Raw genomic sequence first — 21,683 nt, 5'->3', positions numbered from 1 at the left:
AACAAAGCCCTATGAAGAGAGACTGAAAGAACTGGGCATGTTTAGCCTGGAGAAGAGAAGATGGAGGGGAGACATGATAGCACTCTTCAAATACTTAAAAGGTTGTCACACAGAGGAGGGCCAGGATCTCTTCTCGATTCTCCCAGAGTGCAGGACACGGAATAACGGGCTCAAGTTAAAGGAAGCCAGATTCCGGCTGGACATCAGGAAAAACTTCCTGACTGTTAGAGCAGTGCGACAGTGGAATCAGCTACCTAGGGAGGTTGTGGGCTCTCCCACACTAGAGGCATTCAAGAGGCAGCTGGACAACCATCTGTCAGGGATGCTTTAGGGTGGATTCCTGCATTGAGCAGGGGGTTGGACTCGATGGCCTTGTAGGCCCCTTCCAACTCTGCTATTCTATGATTCTATGATTCTATGAAAGGGACAGGCACTCCCTCAATTACTTGGGTCCCAAGTCATTTAGGGCTTTATATACCAATAGCAAGACTTGATCTCTGTTGCTCCAGAGGAAGGGCTTGAACCAGGGAGGCAAATTTCGGCTAAACATTAGAAGAAACTTCTTAATGGCAAGAGACATTCCTGAAGAAGTGGCGGGCTCTCCTTTGCTTGGGGGTATTTAAAGCAGAGGCTGGGTGGCCATCTGCCGGAGATGCTGCAGCTGCCTAAATTGGTCCAGACCAAGGGTCCATCTAGTCCAGCGTTCTTCCACACAGAGGCAAAACAATTGACGAGGAAACCAAGAGCAGGACATGGTGCAACAGCACCCTCCCACCCATGTCCCCCAGCAACTGGTATATACAGGCTTACTGCTTCTTCTACCGGAGGTAGCACATAGCCATCAGGATTAGTAGCTGTTGATAGCTTTCTCCTCCAGGAATTTATTCAACCCACTTTTCTTTGCAACTAAGAATCTAGTGCCTGAATTTGCTTCTTCTTTTTTCCTCCTCCCTCCCAATCTCCTTTCCTTTTGTGTTATGTTTTTTTGTTTTTTTTTAGATTGTAAACCTGTGGCTGTCTTAAGAAATATTTTTGTTAAGCCACCTTAAGAGCCTTTTTTTTGCTAAGGGGCAGAATAAAAGTGCTAGAATAAATAAATGAGTGAATAAATAAAATAAATAATGCCTTCCAAACTGGTAGCCATCACTAAATCTTGTAGTAGTGAATTCCATAGTTTAACTATGCACTGTGTGAAGAAGGCCTTCCTTTTACCTGTCCTAAATCACCCACCCATCAGCTTCATTGGGTTCTAGCATTATGGGAGACGGAGAAAAATGTTTCCCCAGCCACATTCTCCACACCAGGCACAATTTTGTACACTTCTATTATGTCTCCCCTTACCCTCCTTTTTTCCAAGCTAGTCCAATGAGCAGAGGGTTAGACCAGATCTTCAAGATCTCTTCCAATCCTGTGATTCTCTAATTGCCTCCATTCATTCTGAGGTTTGCACTAAGTTGCAGACCCTCACAACCAAGGACTGAAAGCTGTGCTTGGGCTGTACCACATCAGATTTCTGATGGAGACTCCCATGACGGAATGCTCTTGTGCACAGAAAAAAATATTTATTTATTTAAGCATTTTTATGCCGCCATTCAGCCAAAAAAGGCTCTCACGGCGGCTTACAAAAGTATTTCTTGACAGTCCCTGCCCACAGGCTTACAATCTAAAAGACATGACACAAAAGGAAAGGGGATTGGGAGGGAGGAGGAGGGGAGAAAAGAAAGCAAATTCAGGCACTACAATCTTAGTTGCAAAGTTCAGCAGGGAGGGGGCACTCAGCTGGAGATGGACCCAGGCATGATGGAGAGGTGCCTGGCTGCTGCTTCCTCCCTCACTGGTGGCCTCTGCAGAGACAGTTGGTAGCAGAAGGGAGGGGGCTCTCAGTTGGAGCTGGACCCAGGCACGATGGAGAGGTGCCTGGTTGCTGCTTCCTCCCTTACTGGTGGCCTCATAGGAACTGAGGGTAGGACCCCCTATCAATTCCCTGCACATAGGAAACTAGGGTAGGACCCTTCTCCCTGACATACTAGCATTCCATCACGTGATTCCCTGCTTACAATCTGATGTGATATAGGAAAAACTTTGCCTCCTCATTGAGAACCAAATCCTTGAACTGAAGGAGTCGATATTTTGATTATCACAACCTGCAAAGAATAACATCAACAATGAAAGCCTGGCTTAGGACTGGAAAATACTCAGGAAAACTGCTTGAACATTTCACCAAGTGGGCATTAACACTGGCCCTTGAAAGCAACCACAGACACATATCAGCTTTGCCAATAAGGACCCGCAAGACTAAAAGTCAATAAAATGGTTAGTAGCCTGTCTATACACACACAGAAATAATTTGTGGCATATCAAGCAGTCAGGCATGTTTATTGGCCACTGGTGATTCGTTATTTTTCAAGGCTGACATACCCTAACTATACTATTTCATTTCATCATTTTTTTCTTCCCAAAAAGAAAAAAAAGTTAGGTCCTTCAACAGGGCTGAACATTTCAAGTTTCTAGGCCCTGTCATCTAATTCCTGCACTGAGCGGGGGGGGGGGGGGGGTTGGACTCGATGGCCTTAAAGGCCCCTTCCAACTCTTACTATTCTATGATTCTAATGTTCAGGTAATGAGACACCTGAGGTTTTTTCCAAAACTGCTCTCTCATCATGCCTTGCTGCTAAATAATTTTGTCTTAACACATCAAGACTGAAGTTATCATTCATCTCTCCCTGCAAACAAAAAAGGAAGCAATTATCAGCTCCCAAGGCCTAGCTATGTTCTAAAACAGCAACTCATTAAACACAAAGAGAAGTCTCTATTTTAATTCATAAGAAGTCATAAAAACAACCACCACACTGTAAAGAACATCATTATTCCATTTTCTAACGGGGCAGCCTTGCCTACCAGCATATTTTGCAATTACCACTGATTCATCAACAAATTGACTATAAATGCTTTCCAAACCAAACCAAACAGCAGGCTTGTTGAATCAAGATCTGTGAGTACAAACAGAATTTTGTGGAGACAATGTGTTAGGCTGGGTGGACTGATTTAAATCACAAAGGGGGGGAAAGACCAATTCAAATAATTGACTTAAATCAACTTGAGGCAGTAGCAGAATCAAGGGAAAAGTTAATTTGATTAGTGAAGTTTTACAAAGATGCCTCCCATTATGTTAAGCAAAGTCATTACTGAAGTGTGCCTGCCCCATCGTGCACCCAACCCAACAACCCCTCATTACTAGCCAAACAGCCCCATGCTGAGCCTCAAAAAGCTCTTTTGAAGATTTATTTATTTATTTATTTAGAATGTTTATATACCACTCCCCATTGAAAAATTTCGGAGCGGTGTACAAAATAAAATGAAAATGAAAACAGAATAAAACAGTTAAAACAAAATTTAAAAGAAGCAAAAACAGAGATTCAAGGCTGCATATTAAGGAAAGGCTTCTCGGAATAAAGATGTTTTCAGAAGGAGCCGAAAGGAGTACAAGGTTGGCGCCTGCCTGACCTCCAGAGGCAGGGAGTTCCACAGGAGGGGGGCCACCACGCTGAAGGCTCTTCCCCTGGTGGATTCCAATCGGAGGATGGATCTATGTGGAACCACCAGGAGCAGGCCCTCGGATGACCTCAGTGACCGGGCAGGTTGGTAAGGGAGAAGGCGCTCTCTCAGGTATCCTGGTCCCAACTTGTTCAGGGCTTTGTATACAAGTACAAGAACTTTAAACCTGGCCCGGTAGCAAATAGGCAGCCAGTGCAGTTAAAAGGCTTCCTTCACTGAGCTGCACCTCTCATTCAAAGGTTACCATTGCCGCTTTCTGACTGTATGCTTACTAACCCGGGAGGGTGTGTGGGTTCTTTGGCATCAGAGGTTGCTCAATGAGACCAGCAACGGTGGACAAAGGCAGCCTGTCCAGAGTTACTGATCTTCCTCTGCCAACTGCAGAAAGGTGCTAATGGACGGGCATTAGGCACATTCCAGGACATACACAGAGTTCACCAAGGGCCATCACAATGCTTAAGTGGAGGGACACCTCAATGCTTTTCAACAGACATGGCCTCAGTGGCAGAAATAGAAGGGCTCCTCATCAGACAATCCAATGTGGAAAGCATGTCCTGAGGAACCTCTAAGAACCACCAACTTGCTTGAGCTTCCAGGTCCAGCTACCAACTCTAGAGACCTCACTGGATAGACATGCTTGGCTGCTAGGTAGGCACCTCCCACGCCCACCCTGCCGGTCCAGGTTGCTTCACTCAATACCCAGTTCCATAACCAGCAAGAAGCAACTCAACCCATAGCATGGACTCAACACCTCATTCTTCCCGTTCAGTGACCTGATTCACTGGGAAGGCCTCATCGTTGAGTGCTTATGGATCTGTTAAGAGAGATGTGCAAATATGTTGTGCTCCTACCCAGTCGCTGCTCAAGAAACACACAATCCCCCGTGTAGGCAGGGGTAAGCAACAGACACTGAATTCTTTTCTTGGTGCCTGCCAAGGTGCCCTTACTGGCAGCTGAAATGACTTCAAGGCAAAGTGAAGACCTCTAGTTGCTGCTATCTTCATTTCCCATGAATGCCTCTGGGTTACATGATGGGACTCAGATATATTCTTTGGAAATGAAAGTAAGTGTGTGTGTGCGTGTGTGTGTGTGTGTGTGTGTGTGTGTGTGTAATGCATCTATGGGTGTTGATCCAGAGTGTGAGTGAAAAAGAGATAGGGAGAATGAGTTGGCTGGCAGAGGAGCGGGGAAGGGGGGGGAACCTTGACCTTCTGTGAAATAGGTTTCTGTTGGCATTGTAAACTGTGGGTTCAAAGGAGTTGTCTAGGATCTTGTGTCTCAGATGTTACCTCTGCCTAGAACAGTCTTTTGGGCAGGTTACTTGTCCTTTTTATCACATCGCCAAATGTGCCCACAGGCCCAAAATAGTTATCTATTCCTGCTCTAACGCCTCTCAAAATGCACATTAATGTGCTCGAGAGTCTTCTGAGCTGTCGAAAACAAAGCACCGCTCCTTTCAAAAATAACCTTGAACATCCTTTTACAGCACGATCCAATGCACGTTTCCTCAGAAGTCTCACAGACTTCTGTGGGAAATACTCCCTAGTACCCGTGCGTGGAATTACAGCCTTTGGGTTCTCTTTCGTCTCGCTGGCTGAAGAAATTGTCGAATTCAAAGAGGGGACACCGTCCACGCAAGGGAACATTCTGGACAAGATTCCTCTCTGCTGCGAAGGGAACTGCATCGCCTTTTCCAAGTTTCCCCCCAAAAGGATTCTTTTGTCCTCCTGCTCCTCTCTTTGCTTCACAGGAGAAGCACATGCTTTGTCAAGGGTGCTACTTATTTACTTAGCATTTCTTCCCACCAGAAATAAGCGGCACCAGGCACCCTCACAAAGTCTCAGACAGAGCTTCAAAATCAAGAGGGGGGAAGTATACTTGTCTTCTCAGTTTTTGGATCCTTCAGGCAGGCTGCCATCATGGGTCACTATTTAATCAGCACCAATCTGCAAGGGCTGGAACGGTGTTTCCACTCTTGTTCTAAACGTTCTCCCTACTCAGTGCCTGTCCTTGCCGCTCCTTTCTGGGGATGGGAAATGTTCCTAGACACAACTAGCATATGCCTGAGGGGCTTTCTAAATGCTCAGAAACCCCCCTGGGTGGGTGTGCTGTGTCGATTATACAACGCCACTGCAATCGCGCACCCATCCCGGGGCTTTCCGCTGAAGCCGCGGAGAAAAAAAAGTCAAGGACTTACCCTGACTTTTTTCTACGGAGCGAGGCGAGGACGCACAAGACGGCATCAAGCCAGCCCCAAAGCCTTACTCCAGAGTCACAGCGGAGATGTGGCCAGTGGAAAGCAACCTATGATTGGTCACTTTCCACCAGGAAGGGACGGGGGCAGCTCCAGTTCCCAGATGGCCACCCAGAAACCCCGCGCTCCCTTCTCTGAGTCAGGATTACCCAACGCCAACCCAGGGGAAGGAAAGCGTGGAGTTTCTGAGGGATGCAGCACCAACCTGGTGCCATGAAGACACTCTCTGAGAATCTGAACCTGCCCAGAACTGGCCCCTGAACAACTCATCTTTGAATTTGAATTACTACCCTGTTACTTCATTTGAAGAACTTTCAGCTCCTTGGAGCAAAACACAATTATTCTTTGGCAACATGTATAGAAACTGGTTCACAAACACCAAACTCCACATCCATTTGCTGGACAGACACACTCTGGAGGCCATCTGTTGATACGGATCGAACTCAAGCCACGCACACCTTTTAATGCTAATACAAGACAAATTACCTACACACACACACACACTGTTTATAAGGCAATGCAGGAAACACAAGGAGCCCAAAAGGAATTCGAATTTAGCCCCTCTGCGCAGCCCTGCCATGCGTCAAGAGGGAGTCTCCTTTCTCACCTGAACTTCTTAAGACAAAGAAGTTGAACCAAAATAATCTCTCAGAACCAACTACAAACAAGGTAAGATGGGCCCTCATCAGTGTCATTGTCAAGGCGACCTAAGGGGAATTCCTCCCCACATCTCTAATCTTCTGTTGTTATGTCTGTCTTAGCTGGACCAAGAAGAACCATCTGTCAGGGATGCCTTAGGGTGGATTCCTGCATTGAGCAGGGGGTTGGACTCGATGGCCTTGTAGGCCCCTTCCAACTCTGCTATTCTATGATTCTATGAAAACACTTCAGAGTCCACCTGCCCTAGAAAGAGTGTCATATGGGCTGCCCATATGACTCCACCCTTGTTAGCACGCTCATTTCTGGCCACCCACAAAAGTTTCCGGGTCAATTAAATGACACTGTAAACAAACAGGACATCTCCCAAGGTCCCCCCGCCCTATTCTGTTTTAAAATAGATCAGAGAAAAGCTGCAATAAACACTTAATGGCGTGAAATCGGCAGCATTGAAAGCTGGCATTGCACTATGAAGTTGCTAAGGAAGAGACAAAGGATGTTAAATGGAGGGAGAAGAGGATAAAATTTCTCCATACAACAAAGGGAGACAGATCTGACCCCCATGTGCTACTCAGAAGTAAGTCCCATTGTGTTCAATGGAAGTAACTCCCAAGTGAGTGTGCTGAGGGTTGCAACGTTACAGCACAATCTTACTTCTACTTTGAAATAAGTCCTGGCTTTCCTGGGGGCTGCAAGGATACATATGAAAACAAGACTCAGCCTTGGTGCCAAGGAGGGAGGCGTTCCCTCGATTCAACTGTGTCTGCTGTTTAAAGGCGTCCCCGGAAGCAGCAGGACCTTCTGCCTCATTGCTCCTCTCCTCCCATATCCATCGCGCCAAAGAAACAGGAAGTACAACAGCACCAGGTAAACAACGGGACTTCGCTTAATGTAGAGGGGTCCCATATCGTTTGAGAGTAGAGTACCTCCGGCGGGTTGGGGTTTTTGGCATTTCCCTAGAATCCTCAACCCCAGGCTACTTTAAAGTATGCCATAAGGCCATGTAGCCCACCCTGAATTCCCCTGACCTGACTGTTCTTGGCCCGGGGAGATATACCAATCTGTCTGTAATTCCATGCTTTTAGATGTAGAGCAAGACATCAGGAAAATCTTCCTGACTGTTAGAGCAGTATGACAATGGAACCCATGACCTAGGGAGGTCGTGCACTCTCCCACCCTAGTGGCCTTCTGGACAGCCATCTGCCAGGGATGCTTTAAGGTGGATTCCTGCATTAAGCAGGGGGTTGGACTTGATGGCCTTAGAGGCCCCTTCCAACTCTACCATTCTATGATTCTATGTCTTGGAGAGGGATGGGACTGGCAGCATATAAACCATTTCATTCTTGCCATGGGGCTGAGAAGCCTGTTACTCTAGTCCTGCCAGCAGAACTCTCAATGGCTGATGGGATACCAGGGAGGACTGAGGGGGGTAGAGAGAGCGGGGATATGTCAATCAAACACACTGTTGACTAACAGCCAGCCCAACGCTGTCCTTAATCCACACCACGGTTGATTATAATCATGTCGTGTGGAGAGTATCCCCTCGATATTCAACTGTGGAGTTGACTATTAATCCACCATTGACTATTGTGTTGTCCGAACGCAGCCATGGTTAATCCACCACCCAGTGGCTCATGACAAATGAGGATATCAGCAATTAGCTTTTATAGCTGCTTTAAGGGGAAACAAGCTTTTGGAAAATTCCTATCCCCCACCACCAACCCTCATCCTGACTGTGCCCCAAGCAGACTCGCAGGGAGGCTTCACCCTGTGTTCATAAACGAGGTGGTTTCAGACACTGACAGAGAATCAAGCCCCTGAAGACACAGAGAAAAACAAACTGATCAACTCTGAGCTCAGCTAACTGAACGGAACATTCCAACTAATGGCATCCACTTTCATACTCTACCTGGTGAGCCTTCCTCAACCCAGCGCCCTCCAGATGTGTTGGACTACAACTCCCATCATTCCAAGGCCATGATGACTGGGGATGATGGAAGTGGTAGCCCAACACATCTGGAGGACACCAGGTTGGAGAAGGCTGCAGGCTGGCCTCCACGCCTCTCCCCTCTTGTAAGAGGAACATGGAAATCAGTGCATTATATTCACAACTCTACCTGGCATGAAGTTTCCAAACGTCTCTCTTTGTAGATTAGACAAGGGGCTTTGAGTGAGGCAACCCTTTACCTTGATGTGATAACAACATTATGAGGAGCTTTTCAAGTAGGATAGGCTATAAACAACCAGAGGTGCATGGACACAAAGAACCGTGCCATTTCTGCCTCATCGTGTGACAAACACACAACCAACATGGGAAAAGACGGGCGGCAAAGCGCTTCCTTACACCTTGAGGAGACATTTAGAGCACGTGATCCAAAGATCCAGAGCATTTAATACTGATTAGGCCAGTAATCCTTGTAATAACCCTTCAAGGTACGTCAGTACTGTGCCGACACTGGAGGATTTTGGTGCAGGGAGCAGAGTGGTTTGCTTAACGCCATTTTGAGAGTTCAGTTCACAGCTGTGGCGAGTCTCCAATCATGGAATGTTAGAGTTGGAAGGGGCCTAGAAGGCCATCGAGTCCAACCCTCTGCAAGGCTCACATTCATGGAGCGCAAACCCTGTGCTTGTTTATTTGGAAGAAAAGCCCACTGGGTCCAACGGGGACTTACTCTGAACTAAGCGTGCATAGAATTGCAGCCATAACCACTTGACTACACCAGTGTGCTCCCAAGCTCACTCGCTCTTGCTGGTAAAAGCAGCCAAACCAATCACAAACAACAACCCCACTATTCTCTTTTAACACTTGGATACCCAGTGGCTGCCCAAAAGCTGAAGCACCTGTATTCCAGACTATTCAACACCTCACAGTGACACATTTCCCTTCCTCACCCACCGTACCAACGAACGCCTCTCTCTGGCGGAGCTAAGCGGCGAGAAACGAAAGGAGAGGACACAAATGCATGTAGGACTAGAAACGCACCAAAAAAAAAAGCATTTTCAAAGTAGCGAAACGTAGAATGGATAGATTTCGCTTGCTTTTCTCCCAGAATTGTAAATTTTCCCTGGGCAAAGTTGCTCTCTTCCCAGCCTGCCATTTCAAAACGTACGCAGGTCTTACGATTCTAAACTACATGACCTCCAGCACCACTTCTTTCAGTTAGCTGAAGGACTCAATGCCATCCGTCTTGCAACCGCCATTATACCCCCAAACTGTCCCTTTGCCACCTCTCCCCCATCTCCCCGTCCTCACACCTTTCAACCCAACCCTGGATAGGAGGTATGTCCTGGCTGGTATTTTGGATGCTCTTCAGGTAGAGCAGAGGTTTTATGGCACTGCACCGCTTAGCTAGGATGTCTAAACATGCCATGTGTCAAGCACACTTGTAGTACAGAGAACAACAGAGCCAAGCAGGCAGGCAGGCGGGGCTTCCCCCTTCAGCAACTACTGATAAGAAATGATCCTCACTATGAATCTGCACATAAGCAGCACATGAGAAAATTGAAAGGTTATCTTCTTGAGTAGCCTTTCCCCAACCTAGTATCTTCCTGATGTGTTGGACTACAACACTAGCTGGGTGGGGGATGCTGGGAGCTGTAGTCTAATACAGCTGGAGGGCACCAGGTTAGAGAAGGCTAGTCTAGACCAAACACTTGATGGAGGCTCCCATATTATGCACAGCAGCAGTCTTTTCACTAAACAAACATTCCTTAGAAGCAGTTCATTTCAAAGAACACAAAACCTTCCTGAGCAGTTCCTTGGCCATGCCTTGAAGCTTCGATAAAGCCATTTTCATTTCTCTGCACAAGAATTTTGTTACATGCAACCACATTTTCTGTATTCCACCACAGTTGCTAAATGCCGCAATACCTAATAGTGCAAATATTGTCCATCGCTAGTGCACAAGCCTCTCACACAGAAAGACAGGTTTAGAACGAGAGCCTTGGGGCCAAGCTATCACGAATGAAAGACATCAGCAGACCTCTAACATTCTCAGATAATCCACCCTCCAACTCCGGATCAAGAGGGAATCAAGCAGGAATTTAAAAATCACAAGAAGGAAAGAACAAAGCATATTATCAGGTGCAAGTTCAGAAGCTGATCCATGGAAAAGAGGTACAATGTCCGTGAGTTGTTGACATTTGACATCATCAACTGTATTCATGGATAACAAAACGCCCCCATGCATAACTTGGGTTTGCATATTCCCAAAACCAACAAAAGCCGCTCCACTGTAATGTCATCACCTTGCCAATTCTTAATTTCAACTCCAGAGGCCACACTTAAGTTCAACAATTCCTACTAAGTTAAAATACAGGATTGACTGCACCGGTAACACTTTTAGGATTTCCCTGGCAACTTGTTTGCAGAAGCGTTTAAATTACAAGTTAGGCAATATTTGCCCCACAGGAACAAGTTTCAGCTCAGCTGCAGGTTCAGATCATAAACATCATGGTATCCACCCCACCGTCATGCAGACTCAAGGACAGGGGTGCAAAAACGTCTTTCAGCCCAAGGGATGAATTCCATTTCAGAGAAGCTTTCAGGCGCTGCATTTTGGCGGAGGTGCACAGGGCCAGCATATTTTAGCAGAAAGTTCTTCTTGCCAGTAACTAAACCTTAGCAAAAGCATTTCAACCATTTAGAATAAGGGAAAACTGCAAGAGAGCCAGGAATCCATCAAATGATTAGTGGTCTGGGAAAAGTGGGTGAGGCCACAAATTTACCCACCCCACCCCACCCCGGGCTTGAGATTCTGCCACCCTGCTCAAAGACCTCTGTGAACTTTAAGGGCTATGCATAGTAACAAGAAGCCTCGCTTTGGCACGCAACCTACATTTTAAGTTGCCCAGTAATTCCACAGCATTATCCAAGGAGGCAGATTATTACAACAGGGTGGGAGGAAAAACGGAAAAAGGTAACTCGAAAGGCCCCTGAGAAATCAAGGTAATTGCATACACAATTTCTTGAAAACCACATATATACCGAGGACTTTAACAAGGTCAAGGGATTCACCCAGTGAGAGAGGCAGAAATATGCTTGTTAACAAGGACCCCCTTCCTGCCTTTTAAAGATTTAATACAGGCTTGTAAATTGCCACTTGCCCAACAGCCTGTGGTGAGAATAGACCTGCCTCAAGGCAAGTGGGGAAGATTTACAGGATTTTTTTTAAAGGCCACAAATGGCTAAAATTGGCATGTATGGACAGATGGCAAGTAAACCTTTTTAATGGCACAGCTGTGCAAGGCCACCTTAGCTTCCAACATTTCCCTTCCAAACAATTAATTGCAAAAACCAAAAGAAAGAGAGAGGAAAACGGATATCTACCTGCCAGCCCGTTCCAGCAGAAAGGTGCACGCCATTCAATCTTTGGATTTTACAAGGGGGAATTAAATTTCCTTTTAAAAACACCACTACAGCCACAAGCTATGAGGTTTTCTCTTAGTTTATAAAGCTGATTTAGCATCACTCTGTCCATACACTCAGGGCAATGCACAGCGATACAAAGCATTAACTTTTTATCAACTGGAATGGAACCATTTTTTGTTGAGAAGCTGTCCACATCTGCCATACGCATTTCATTGTACGGAGATGATGCGGAAGGAACCCTTTTCTTAAAACTGACTGCAATCTGCCAATAAAGGAGGAAAACCGAAGGATGGAGGGGACGAGCAGGAAGAGTCACACACTGAAGGCCAGAGAGGCAGGGCATTTCAATAACAGAGTGTGAATTCATACACTCTGAGTGAATCTGGGCCTACACCAGTCTCAGCCTCAGTCCCCCAACCTGTAAAAAGCAAACAGCTTTGCAAGGCTATTATCAATAATAAAGAACAACAACTCCAACTATCAGGCAGGTGCCCTCCAGATGTTGGACCATAACTCACATAATCCCCAACTATGGGCCATGGTAGCTGGAGCTTATGGGCATTGAAAAGCACCAGGTTGCTGTTCCCTGTCTCATTATAGCTTACTGGAACAACCTGCAAACAACAGCTTAAACAGCACGGCCCCACACGGAAACATTGCTGACAATTTCCTTTTTACAAAGAAACCACAAGCAAGACACCAAAACCACGGGCATACAGCCTGAGGAAGAGCCCAGTTTAATGCAAAAGTTTGCATACTCCGTTATCAACACTGGCCGATCCTCATAAAAGCATTACTGGGCCCTGTGAACTTTGCTATAACGCATCTGGTCCTCCAGATGTTGTGGACTACTGGCCAAGCTGGCTGGGAGTCAGAGTCCAACAACAACTGGGGGAGGGGTACAGACTGCTCATCTTCGCTCTAATACAGTGGTTCTCAACCTGGGGCACTCCAGATGTGTTGGACTACAACTCCCAGAATGCCCCAGCCAGCTCTGCTGGCTGGGGCATTCTGGGAGATGCAGTCCAACACATCTGGAGTGCCCCAGGTTGAGAACCACTGCTCTAATAGAATGTGGCTACCAGTTGCCCTCACAGGCAATGTGATGCTCCAGCCGCGGATGCTGGATCAGGCGCGAAATCCAGATTCAACCCTGTTTCAACATAAAGGAGACCTTTGCAGCCCAGTTCTCTCAATGTAGCCTAAGCAGATAACATGACATAGGATTTCTGTAGTGCTTTTCCTAATTACTCCAAGCTTTGTTATCTCACGTTATTGCGACAAGCCCACAAGCTCTCAATTCAAACCACCAAGACAAGAGGCATTAATCAGACGCTTAGTAAACTCAGCCTCCCCTACCCCGTCCCACGTCTACAGTATCAGAACAGTAACATTCCCATTAATTCAGTAATTCTTACAATGACCTAGTAAGGCATATGAATTGCTTCAAACACATGAAAAGCATTATTATAAAAACCTGGGCACACAAGACACACACCACGTTTTGCCTATATATGCAAAGGGTTTTGACCGCCTGAAATGTACTATATAAATGCAAGTATATTAGGGCCACCTCTCCAAACACACACTTTCTGGCTACTGCACGGATCACTAAGATTAACAGCAGCAAAATCATTCAAATACATTAGATGTTACTGGTAGTCACACAGCGCAGGCTCTCAAAGAAGTTAAGCCCACACAGAGTTTGACTGAAGTTACTCCCAAATAACACAGGCAGACGATAGCAGCTTTAAGCATCACTACCACAGATAAACCGATTGCTTCTGCATGCGTTGCTACTAGGATCACAGAGATAAAATACACACAATAGAGAGGATATGTTGCCTGTCAACACTTTGAAATGAGCTATATAAAAATGCTAAACAGGTGATCCCACCTGGCCTCTTTAAAGTTACAAGATGGTTGCAAGGACCACCAAAGTACATGCATGCAATATAAGCAGAAGAACAGATTTGTACACTGTATCAACCCCAAACACCTTATATCTATAAATCCCAAACATCACCATAGTAGTAATTCTTATCAAAAAGACTCATAAGTGACCCTCAGCCTCCTTGCAGGGCTGTTGCAAAGATCACTTGAAACAGACACGCGCAGCGTAAGCATAAATGCATTATACATTAAATGCCAATTAAAACCTGCATACAGATAATAAGATAAGGCCTGTTTTCAGGCTACACTGAAGGGCTGTCGGAATTATCACTGCACGTCTTTGAACACTTTGAGATGGACCAGATATAAATGCCAAAATCTTTATCTATGTATAGATATATTATCTATAAACTTTTTATGCACAAACACACACACACCAACAAGTGGCAGGTGATTGCACCCGCCCGCCCTCCTCAACCTTCCCTGCAAGGCTTGCTGAACAGAAAAATCACCCAAGGGAAGTGTACCAGGCCTTTCAACACTTTCAAACAAGACCTGTAGAACGGCCTTCCCCAAACCCAGAACCCTCCAGACGCGTTGGAACCACAACTCCCACCACCCCCAGCCAGCATGGCCAATGATGAAGACGATGGGGAGAGACATCATGATTAATTTTATGTATTTATCTTATTTATATGAAATAGTTGTGCCATAGTGGGCAGGGGATGATGGGTGTTATTATTCTATCTAGTTTATTTATATGAAATAGTTTTGCTGCGAATGACAGTGGGACTTATTACTTCTATCTATTTTATTCCTATAAAAGAGTAGTACCAAGTTGAGCTGGGGACGATGGGAGCCATTCTCCTTCCCATTCATTTAAATTATTTTCAATGGCGCCAAGTTGAGCTGGGGACGATGGGGACTATCCTCCTTCCCACTCATTTAAACTCTTTTCAAACAGTGATGCCAAGCTGAGCTGGGGATGATGGGAGCTATCCTCCATCCCATATATTTTATTCCCTGCTGAACTGGGGATGATGGGAGCCATCCTCCTTCCCATATATTTTATTCCTTGCTGGACTGGGGACGATGGGAGCTATCCTCCTCCCCATATATTTTATTCCTTGCTGGACTGGGGACGATGGGAGCTATCCTCCTCCCCATGTATTTTATTCCCTGCTGGACTGGGGACGATGGGAGCTATCCTCCTCCCCATGTATTTTATTCCCTGCTGGACTGGGGACGATGGGAGCTATCCTCCTCCCCATGTATTTTATTCCCTGCTGGACTGGGGACGATGGGAGCTATCCTCCTCCCCATGTATTTTATTCCCTGCTGGACTGGGGACGATGGGAGCTATCCTCCTCCCCATGTATTTTATTCCCTGCTGGACTGGGGACGATGGGAGCTATCCTCCTTCCCATATATTTTATTCCCTGCTGGACTGGGGACGATGGGAGCTATCCTCCTCCCCATGTATTTTATTCCCTGCTGGACTGGGGACGATGGGAGCTATTCTCCTCCCCATGTATTTTATTCCCTGCTGGACTGGGGACGATGGGAGCTATTCTCCTCCCCATGTATTTTATTCCCTGCTGGACTGGGGACGATGGGAGCTATCCTCCTCCCCATGTATTTTATTCCCTGCTGGACTGGGGACGATGGGAGCTATCCTCCTCCCCATGTATTTTATTCCCTGCTGGACTGGGGACGATGGGAGCTATCCTCCTTCCCATATATTTTATTCCCTGCTGGACTGGGGACGATGGGAGCTATCCTCCTTCCCATATATTTTATTCCCTGCTGGACTGGGGACGATGGGAGCTATCCTCCTCCCCATGTATTTTATTCCCTGCTGGACTGGGGACGATGGGAGCTATCCTCCTCCCCATGTATTTTATTCCCTGCTGGACTGGGGACGATGGGAGCTATCCTCCTCCCCATGTATTTTATTCCCTGCTGGACTGGGGACGATGGGAGCTATCCTCCTCCCCATATATTTTATTCCCTGCTGACTGGGGACGATGGGAGCTATCCTCCTTCCCATATATTTTATTCCCTGCTGGACTGGGGACGATGGGAGCTATCCTCCTCCCCATGTATTTTATTCCCTGCTGGACTGGGGACGATGGGAGCTATCCTCCTCCCCATGTATTTTATTCCCTGCTGGACTGGGGACGATGGGAGCTATCCTCCTCCCCATGTATTTTATTCCCTGCTGGACTGGGGACGATGGGAGCTATCCTCCTCCCCATATATTTTATTCCCTGCTGGAGTGGGGGCGATGGGAGCCATCCTCCTTCCCTTTCCTTTAAACTCTTTTCAAACAGCGGCGCCAAGCTGAGCTGGGGATGATGGGAGCTGTCCCCCTTCCCATTCACTGGAATTCTTTTGAAACAGTGGTACCAAGTTGGGCTGGGGACGGCGGGGCTTATCCTCCCTCCTTCCCTCCCATGTCTCTTCATGGCCGCTGACGATGGGAGCTGTAGTCCCAGCCTGACCCAGCTGCCGGGCACCGGGGTGTGTGTGTGTGTGGGTGTGTGTGTGGGGGGGTGGCGTTGACTACGGGCCCGGGAGGCGAGTGTCAGGGGGGGCGCGCCCCACCCCCTCCTCGCCTCCCCTGCCCTCCTGCAGCCCCCTCGGGGCGCCTTCCCTCCCTCCCTCCCTCCCTCCGCCCTCCCTCCAGCCCGGCCCCGCGGGGACTCACATCTGCGCATCCACTTGATCCAGTGGTGGACGATGGTGCCGTGGTGCCGCTTGTTCTCCAGGCACCACGACGACAGGCCCTGGATGGACTCCATGGTGTTGGTCACCGCCTGCAGCTTCCTGTCCAGCGACGCCTCCAGCGGGGCCGACGAGGCCGAAGCGGACGAGGCGGCCGCCGCCGCCGCGGACGACGACGACGAAGACGACGACGAGGAGGAGGACGACGACGAGGCCTTGCCGCCGCCACTGCCGCCGCCGGCCGCCATCTTCCCTCCCCTTCGGTCGCACAAGCAACGCCGCTGAGGGGAGAGAGGGGGGAGGGGGAGGGGGAGGAGGCGAGGAGGAGGAGGAGGGTGCGCGCGCAGCCGCCTCAACCTACCTCCCTCGCTCGCTCGCTCGCTGCCTCCCTCCACGCGCAGGCGCGGGGCGGTGGGCCCGCGCAGGCGCACCTGGCAAGGCCGCCGCCGCCGCCGCGCGCTCGCTCGCTCAAGGTGCTGGGGTTGGCAAGAGGGGGAAAAGTCCAGGAGCAGGAAGAGGAGGGAGGCGGGGCTTTGCCTGCAAGATGGCAATCAAATAACAACAACAATAAATAATAAGTGAAAGTGGAATTTTTTTTCTTTAAAATGTTTTTTCTAGCAATGTAATTTTTTTAAAAAAATTGGGATATATTGTCCCACGCAATGCTCTCTCTCTCTCTCTCTAGATATATATATCATGAATTTTTAAGATGTATTGATTCCTGTTGGTCACCGCCTGCAGTGTTCCTGTTGTTCCCCGCCTCGATCCAAAGGGAGAGGCGGGTAAGAAATAAATATATTATTATTATTATTATTATTATTATTATTATTATTATTATTATTATTATTATTATGCTATAGCATATATATATATATATATATATATATATATATATATACAGATAGATATCTATACACTCTTTATATATATATACTTATAGAAAGTGTGTATATATATATTATATATACATAGCATATATATACACACACACACACACACACGGTTCCGAAGTTGTGCAAAGCCGGGAAAGGGTTGGGGGTGGTCGCGCCAGGCGGAGCAACGCCACCCCTATACTATGGACTAGCAACGGTTCTGTACCGCTTTTTCATGGCAAACGAAGCCCATCCAATGGATTATCTTTGCCACGTTGCTTGTTTGCTTTGCGTGTTTTCTAGAAACCAGGCCCGCTTTATTTTATTTATTATAGGACTTGTAACCCGCCCTTCAGCCATAGAAGGCTCTCAAGGCAGCTTGCAAAAATAATTCTTAAGAGAGTCCCTGCCCACAGGTTTACAATCTAAACAAAAAAAAACATGACACAAAAGGAAAGGGGATCGGGAGGGAGGAGGAAAAAAAAGTAAATTGAGGCACTAGATTCTGCACTGTAAAGTTCAGCAGGTCATGGACACCGTGGAAGGGCTGCTGCTTCCTCTGCCTCTGATGGCCTCATCAGCGACAGTTGGTAGCAGGAGCTGGGTCCATGGAAAGGTGGCTGGCCGCTGCTTAGTGGTATGTGGCACAGCAGTAGTGTTTAATGCACAGCAACTAGGGTGGGGGTGGTATCTAGGGTTGCCAGCCAGTTGCTCAGCAGGGTCGCTGTGCTTTTGGCAGTTCCATGACAAAGAGGAGCAGGCGCTTTCGCCCTCCCTGCTTCCCTTAGACGCAACCAGTGACCCCCCCCCAAGCTCTGCCCTTTCCCCGCCGCGAGCGGCTCCCCCCAGGGAGCCACCTTCACCCATCCCCCCTACGGTGCAACCGGTTCCTTGGCACCAGGCGGAGTCGACGCTCTCGTGCGCCTTTTAAGGCCCTCTCCCCCTTCCACGCGCACACTGGCTGAGTTCAGACGACACGCTAATCAACTGGGAAGGGGGTAATAATAAGGACAGAACGGGAAACAACCGTTGGTTAGCGTGTCGTCCGAACTCTGCCACTTTTTCTGTGGCAGCACCGCTTCTGGGGTATTGTGCAGCGCCACGGCCACGTGCAAGCGCGGCTCACTCGATCTTCGTCCGCACTTTTGCAATAGTTTCCAGCCACGAGGCTAGGAAGAATCCCCGCTGGCTCCCGAGGCGTGTGCAACACGTCTCCCTGTGTTCTGTGCGCACTGTTTGCTTATGCAAACTATTTCTCTGTGCAAAATGCTCCATGCAGTCAAAGGACCCACATTATTATTATTATTATTATTATTATTATTATTATTATTATTATTATTATTATTATTATTATTATTTCTTAATAACCTAAAAGCACATTAGAGAGCAAGAGCAGCCAGCTTGGTCCCTCCCCACGTGACCAAGTAGGAAATGGGGAGGAGCCTTCTACGTCAGGCGCAAAAGAGCGCAGTGTGGGGAGGTCAAAAGTTCATCCCTCGTCGAGTGGTCATTGGTGGATGCCTCCGCGCGCGCTCGCCAGGCTACCAATGAGGGAGTTGCAAGCAGCCGAGGAACGCTCAATGACGGGGCGGCAGGGGCGCGACGCAGCCAATGGAAAGCGAGAAGGGGCGGCCCGGAGGGACGGAGAGGGGTGTGGCGGCCCTTTCGCCGTTGCACACCCCGCCCCCTTATAACCCTGAGGTAAATGGCGGTTCAACCGTCGCTGCTTTCCACCGGTCTAAAACTTTCCCGCTCCTTCGTGAGAGGCTCCAGTCTTTAAACAGCGTAGCTGCGAGCGACCTTATAAACGCGAAGCCGCCATTTTGTAAGAGGCGCGTCTTGCCTCAGGCGGCGAGAGGGCCCGGAGCGCATGCGCGCCGGAGGCGGCCCTCTTCGGAAACGAGGATTGGCGCATGCGCAATGTTCTCCAGTCGAAGCTCAGCGCGAAAACGTTATAAATAATATATATAAGGCTGGTCTCCAGCCCGTCATGACTGCGCAAGCGCGAGACTTGGCTTCGCGGTTGTTGGCCAATGCGCATTCCCAGAAGCCTTTGCGCTCCACCTTGGCCACTTTCCCAGAATTCCTTGAGAAGCTTCACCTTGTCCACACTGTCAGCCTTGGCTGTGTTCAGGCCAAGCTTTGCCATGGTGCCTACAAATACTTTATTTTCTAATCCTCACATTATACAACGAATTAAAATAACTTTTAGCCTTACGTCAAAAGGCAGGACTCGTTACAGGTTGTCTGCAATGTTAATCTAATAATTGAGACAAGATTTAGCATGGAAACATGCATCTCTGGCTTTACTGCTGTTCTGGCCACAGGACTGGAAAATGACCCGAGGCCTGAGATTAAAGTCCTCATTTCCTTGTATTAAAGCCCACATAGCATAAACCAAGTCAGACATAGGGCCTGTGAGAAATAAAGAGATATGTTACTTTTTCATTAATGCTATGCTAAAATATATATATCAAATATAATATAATTAAAAATATGTAGCTGAATAGCAGCCAGGCTAAAGTACTGTTATCTTTACTGAAAGATGGTTAAGGGACAGGAAACTGCTCAGACAGGTGTTTTAGCCGTTAGACTATTCAGTTGAAGTAAAAGAGAATAATACGGAACTTGTGGTTAGACTAGTGGTCAGAAGAAGTGACAAAACTGAAACATACATCTGTTGTTTTTGAACTTATGACTTTTGTGGTTACCTGATGGGTGGAGGGATGATCAAGAGCAATAAAGTGGGTAGGCCCAGATAAATCAAACCTATATTTGGGCATAAGTAAATAGAGATGGGTGGAATATTAAATGAAATGAAAAAGCAAGTAATCAAAGGCGGGACAAAGCTGCGTGCCGGGATAGGCTGTAACCCCACAAGTCTCTCACCAATCACGAGACGGGGAGGGACCTCTTCGGCCGGGTGTAGGGTATAAGATGTCTTAACATGTGCTTGGAGGGTGTGCCTACTTTGCTGGACACCCAGACTTGCAATTCTGTATCAATAAAAGGAACAGAGTGCTTTCACCATTGTCCTTGAATCATTATTTCAAATAGCATTTCTAACAATTTGGGGGCTCGTCCGGGATCAAGCCATCGTGGCTGCTGGCCATCGGTGCCAGACACAGGGAAGACGCGTCCTGCTGAAGTTTTGGCAGCCCCTCTGGCCAACACCGAGGGTCAGTGGTCTGACTGGCAAAATCCTGGAACATTTGGACTGGTGAAACCACTTAGGGATTCAGGTGTAGGCACTGGATCGACCAGGCAACTTCGTGCACGAACCAAGGTAAGAAAATTGACTATTAAGTATTACCTTGGTGGTCGGGATGGTGGGTGGATGGGAGTGGAGAGTCCTGAATGATGTTTGAGACGTGCCCAAGAGGCACGAAGCGAATGTGGAGTCTCGGATCCGCGGTTCCATTTCTTCGCGAGAAGTATGGCTGGAGAGAGACGAAGCGATTGAAAGATTGACTGTTGGGTGACACTTCCACACCTTGGGAGACGTTTGGTGGTTCGCGCTTAGCCCCACTTGGGAGACATTTGGCGGTTCGTATTTAGTGGTTCGCGCTTAGCCCCATTCTTTGGGAGACAGTTGGCGGTTCGCACTTAGTAGTTCGCGCTTAGCCCCACTTGGGAGACAGTTGGCGGTTCGCACTTAGCCCCAAGAAGTATCCACACCCTGAGTGGACTATTTGCAGGAGTTGCTTAGTCCAGGGTCCGGGGTTTTACCATGGGAAATAAGGTGCCTAAAAAGGAGAAAGGACCATGTAACGATGAGTCTTCTCCAGGCCCACGACATTCCTCTCGATAGTCCGTTGGGGAGGATGCTAATGTCCTGGGAATATTTATCTTGTACAAAAGGAAAAGATAGGAAGAAGATGATTAAATATTGTTGTTTGGAATGGCCAAAGAAAACCATAGAACCCCCTAGTGTTTTCTGGCCAAAATATGGGTCTGATGAAGCCTGGGTGTCAGACTTTAAACTTCTATGTTAACAATAAAACTCCAGGATCACAAGAAAACGTATGCCTCTTGTTGGATGACTAAGGATAATAAGGAGCAGTTGATACCCCTAAAAATCCACAGGAAGAAGAAGCAAGTCAAAATACCAAAGACTCCTGAATTTAAAATCCTGAATTTAAAATAGGAACCGTTAAATTGCTTGCCTCCTCCTTATGTAATTCTGCCTAACCAAGCTGGTAACATAGTGTCAAATGCACCATGAACAAAAGGGGGGGCAGAAGAGGAGGGAGAAAAATAGAAGAGAAAGAATAGAATAGAAACTCCAGGTGTGCCTGTGTCAAAACCTGGAAATTGCCATATGCAAGAGGCCTGTATGTGGCTTGATTGTGGT

The 21,683-nt window shown here is 47.5% G+C and overlaps 1 protein-coding gene across 1 annotated transcript in view; it reads right to left on the bottom strand.

The window, feature by feature from the left end:
- The window catches only part of RPRD2 (regulation of nuclear pre-mRNA domain containing 2), a 49,184-nt gene extending 32,453 nt beyond the window's left edge, over nt 1-16,731 (bottom strand). The window contains 1 exon segment of the mRNA XM_063145709.1: nt 16,441-16,731. Coding sequence (XP_063001779.1) covers nt 16,441-16,705 — 265 coding nt within the window. The 5' untranslated portion in view covers nt 16,706-16,731.
- Nucleotides 16,732-21,683: the final 4,952 nt, after the last annotated feature.

This window comes from Elgaria multicarinata, chromosome 21, assembly GCF_023053635.1.
Source record: "Elgaria multicarinata webbii isolate HBS135686 ecotype San Diego chromosome 21, rElgMul1.1.pri, whole genome shotgun sequence".
Classification (NCBI taxonomy): Eukaryota; Metazoa; Chordata; class Lepidosauria; order Squamata; family Anguidae; genus Elgaria; species Elgaria multicarinata.
Note: the sequence above shows the minus strand (reverse complement) of the source record. Positions and strands in the feature narration are given on the sequence as shown.